Genomic DNA, 4,153 nt, shown 5'->3' with positions numbered 1-4,153 from the left:
GTCGGCTGAGTGGGCTAGAGCAAGGAGGAAGCGCTGGGAAAGGAGGCTGAGATGGTACAGTAGATCCAAGGTGAGACTTCAGTCAAGAGAGGTGAAGGAGAGGTGACTTACATGGGGGAGGAAAGGGGAGAAAGGAAAGTAGGGAAGGGTGAATGTCATAAAGGCAGGGATGAGATGAGAAGTGCCAGGAAGGGGAGATACAGTAGGATGTTGGGGAGCCAAAGAGATACTGTACCACTTCCTGGTTGTGTGACCTTAGGACCTTAACTTCTCCAGGGTGTCTCATCTGTAAAATGGGGTAATAATCATCCCTAACTCAGTGAGTTGTTGTAATAAATTAGATAATGCATTTTAAGCACTTAGTTGAGATCCAGGCATTCAGAGAGCATTTTAAAAATTTGTTAAAGCTCTTCTCCCTCCATTTAAGTTTTCCTCGTTTCCCGCCTTTGGATTTTCCTATACTTCAACTGAGATAACTCCAGGGCATGGACTGTGGAGCCCCCACATGTTGTCTCCATCATACAGTCCACTCAGTAATTGGGGAATCCTGTGAAAATGGTGATGGCTATGGGTTTTCTTAAACTTCCCCAGCCTGTTACTTGTGAGCTTCGGTCATTTCTCCTCTGCCTCTCTGTTCTTGTGATGGAAACCCTTGGGGTGTACTGAATGTGGGGAAACAGTCCACCAGAGCTGAAACACCAGAGGTTTCACATTGGAGACAGCCTACTTCATCCACCGCCACAGGCCACGGTCACACTTTTTCTGGACGATTTTAACAGCTCCCTGACCAGTCTTCCTTTCTCCTTAGACTCTCTCCACCTGATTTCCTACGGTTTATCCCACACTATGTCAAGGTTAGCAGAACCTTCAGGGGCTTCCGTTGCCCACTAAATGAGCTGCTAACCTTACTCTGCATCTCCCCCACTTTTTAAAAACTCACCTGAGGATACTTTTTCCATTGAGTTTTAGAGAGAATGGAAGAGGGGGAAGGAGAGAGAGAGAGAAACACATTGATTGGTTGCCTCCAGAACTTGCCCTAACCAGGGCTGGGAATTGAACCCACTACCCAGTTACATGCCCCTGACCCAGAATTGAACCTGAGACCCTTTGATACTCAGGCCAACACTTTAACCACTGAGCCACACCGGCCAGAGCTTACCCTGCATTCTTGCATCTTCTGTCTTGAATGGTAATTATAGTTGATTTGTTCTTTTGGTCCCACTGGATAGAAAACTACTTCACAGCAAGACCCAACTGTTCAACATTCCACAAATATTTATTTGTTCTTTTGTTCTAAGCTCCATTCTAGATGCTGGGGAATACATCAGAGAACCATCAAACAAAAATTCCTGCCCTCGGGGAGCTTACATTCTACCTGGGCAGGGGGAGGAGACAGACAATAAATTATAAAAATTATAATAAATAAATAAGTAAATTATATAGTCTGTAGAAGATACTTGCTATGTTAGTTTTAATTACTTTGGAATTTATTCATGTATCTGCATATAAAAATAATCAAGTAGTTTTTAAAAATTGTGTTCAGTTCTGTTTGTTAATCCCAGGGTTGGAAGGGCACGAGTCCTGAACCCTAAGCATGAGGCAAGATGGAGCAGGTGCTAACCTCCAGGCCTCTTTGAGAACAGCAGGAGGTGAGGGCCTGTGCCGGGTCTCTAAGCTCCCGCCAGATGGTGGAAGGCCCAGACTTCGAGGCTATGACGGAGGAATCTGGGTCAGTTCTCTGGTTTGGCCACCAGGGGTCATTTTACACCTGTAAATCACCATCCGGACGGATCACATAGAGACACACAAAAGGCCCAGAGATACACACAGGAAAACCCTGACACTGGCAGGAGCGCGCGCGCACGCGCCCACGCACACACACACACACACACACACACACACACACACACACCTGGCAGGAGCGCGCGCGCACGCGCCCACGCACACACACACACACACACACACACACACACACACACACAGAAACATACAGCATTGAGAGACAGGCATAGAAAGGCATGCAAGACCTAGGCACGCAACAACTCCCTCGCTAATGTCAGGGTCTCAAGATGTCCTAGTGCCAACTCTGCAACCCCTACCAGCTCCCGACTCCGACTCCGGTAAAAAGGGAAGAAAGCAGTAGGTGGTCCGTAAACCAGTCTTCCATTTCCCTCGCCTCCCGCTTGCTAAGAACAGCCAGCCCATTCCTGTCCTCCCATCACACTCTAACTTCCCTGTAAACTTCTTTCCTGGCTGTGGCACAGTTCCTGTTCCCTCAGGGAGAAGCCCCACCCCCTCCTCCTGAGTGTGTGTGTGTGTGTGTGTGTGTGTGACCAGTTCTACACCCCCCACCCCCCTTAGGGCTGCAGCTCCAGCAAGCCCAAGGCCATGTTCCATTTGGTGTGCAGCTCCTACTGTCCCACCCCACCCCCAACCCCAAGCCTTAAGGGCTACAATTACTAATTGATTTGTTGAGCATTGCTCTCTTCCACAGCAATAAAAAGCACTCTATATAATGCCCTGGGAAGAAGTTACACAAGAACTTTAATACTTTAGTATAGGTATAGTTCTCAAAGTGTGATCTGGGGACTGACTCTTTGACAAGTCCATGAGGTCAAAGCTATTTTCATAATGCTATTGTCATTTGTTCTTTTCACTTTCATTCCATCACAAGTATACAGTGGGGTTTTCCAGAGGCTTCATGAAAGATATCATTGCTCTCACAGCTAATGGAATGTGTGCCTATGTATTTCTGTTTTTTTAAACATGTTTTTTATTTATTTTAGAGAGGGAGATGGAGAAAGAGAAACATCGATGTGTGAGAGAAACATGGATTTGGATTGGCTGCTTCCTGCACGCCCCCCTACTGGGAATCCAGACCAAAATCCTGGGGATGTACCCTGACCAGGAATCGAACCAAGGACCTTTATGGTGCATGGATGATGCTCAACCAGCCGAACCACAGTGGCCAGATCTGTATGCTTTGAAAACTAAATTGAATTTCTAATATGGTAAGTATCAAAAGAACAAAGTATATGCAAAAGCTCTTTGGAATTCTCAATTTTTAAGGGTGTAAAGGGTCTGAGACCAAAAAATTTGAGAACTGCTACTTAGTACAAAGAATTGTTCCCTTATTCTAGATGAAGCTGTGAGGAGGGGTGTGTGTGTGTGTGTGTGTGTGTGTGTGTGGCAGGAGTAGACTTAGGATCTAGAATGGAGGAGGTCTTGAAAGGGGGTTGGAACATAGGATAGAAAAGACCTAGAAAGGGGAACAGGGATCAAGATTTTGGAGAAAAGAAAACCTTCTAACTCACAGTTTTGCCCTGCCCCCAACCACCCCATGATGGAGGTCAGGTCTAAATTATTACAAGTCTTGAAACAAGAAGGAAACCAGTTCTGTCTTATCCAATGAACTCTTGTATTTGCCTCAATGCGGGGAGGGGAAGCCCAGGTGGGAATGAAATGTGGGTGGCATCTATGGCCCTAAGACTGCTGTGGTCAGTCTAGAGCCAGGACGTCCATTTTTTCTGCTACATCTACTGGCGCTGGGCAGTGTTTCAAGTCCCCCGCAAGGGCATTTCACCCATTCCTCTGCCCCTGCCTTGGCAGGCTCACAGCACCACCCCTTCCTACAGACTGGGGACGGGTCTTCTTTTCTGTGCTCATCATCACCACGAACTTAAAGAGGACATTCCCACCAGCACCCTCCCTTCCCCGTGCCCCTTGCTCCCACACGTTGCTCCTTCTGCATTTATGAGTTGGAGTTGCCACCCAGAAATCCAAGTGTCGGATCCACCGCCCTCCTGTGCGCACCCTGCAAGTTTTCCACTGCGAGAGGCGCGAGGGGATGGAGGTGGGTGTAACCGGGCTAGGGCCCCATGTTCCTTTAGAGGACAGAATCCTCGGGGATTGGCGTCCGGGGATTGGAATGCCTGATCAGTCCTTGGCTGGAGGCAGCAGTCCCGCCGGTGGGGGTGGTCTTCTGGGGCAGTTGGGCGAGCGTCCCTCCATCCCCGTTGGTGGCCGAGGTCCTGGTCCCGAGAGGAGAGCCCAGGCCGCGCAGGGTGTTGCGGAAGCCCTCGGCGCTGAAGTAGTACACCAGCGGGTCGAGCACGCAGTTGGCGCCCGCCAGCAGCACCATCACCATCAGCAC

The 4,153-nt window shown here is 48.7% G+C and overlaps 1 protein-coding gene across 1 annotated transcript in view; it reads right to left on the bottom strand.

Annotated features, from left to right (window-relative positions):
• Positions 1-3,397: 3,397 nt before the first annotated feature.
• The window catches only part of LPAR5 (lysophosphatidic acid receptor 5), a 10,905-nt gene continuing 10,149 nt past the window's right edge, over positions 3,398-4,153 (bottom strand). Inside the window, exon 3 of the mRNA XM_014545683.1 lies at positions 3,398-4,152. Coding sequence (XP_014401169.1) covers positions 3,887-4,152 — 266 coding nt within the window. The 3' untranslated portion in view covers positions 3,398-3,886. The remainder of the gene's footprint in view (position 4,153) is intronic.

Source organism: Myotis brandtii, unplaced genomic scaffold, assembly GCF_000412655.1.
Source record: "Myotis brandtii unplaced genomic scaffold, ASM41265v1 scaffold417, whole genome shotgun sequence".
Taxonomy (NCBI): domain Eukaryota; kingdom Metazoa; phylum Chordata; class Mammalia; order Chiroptera; family Vespertilionidae; genus Myotis; species Myotis brandtii.
This window is presented reverse-complemented; position numbering and strand designations above follow the sequence as displayed.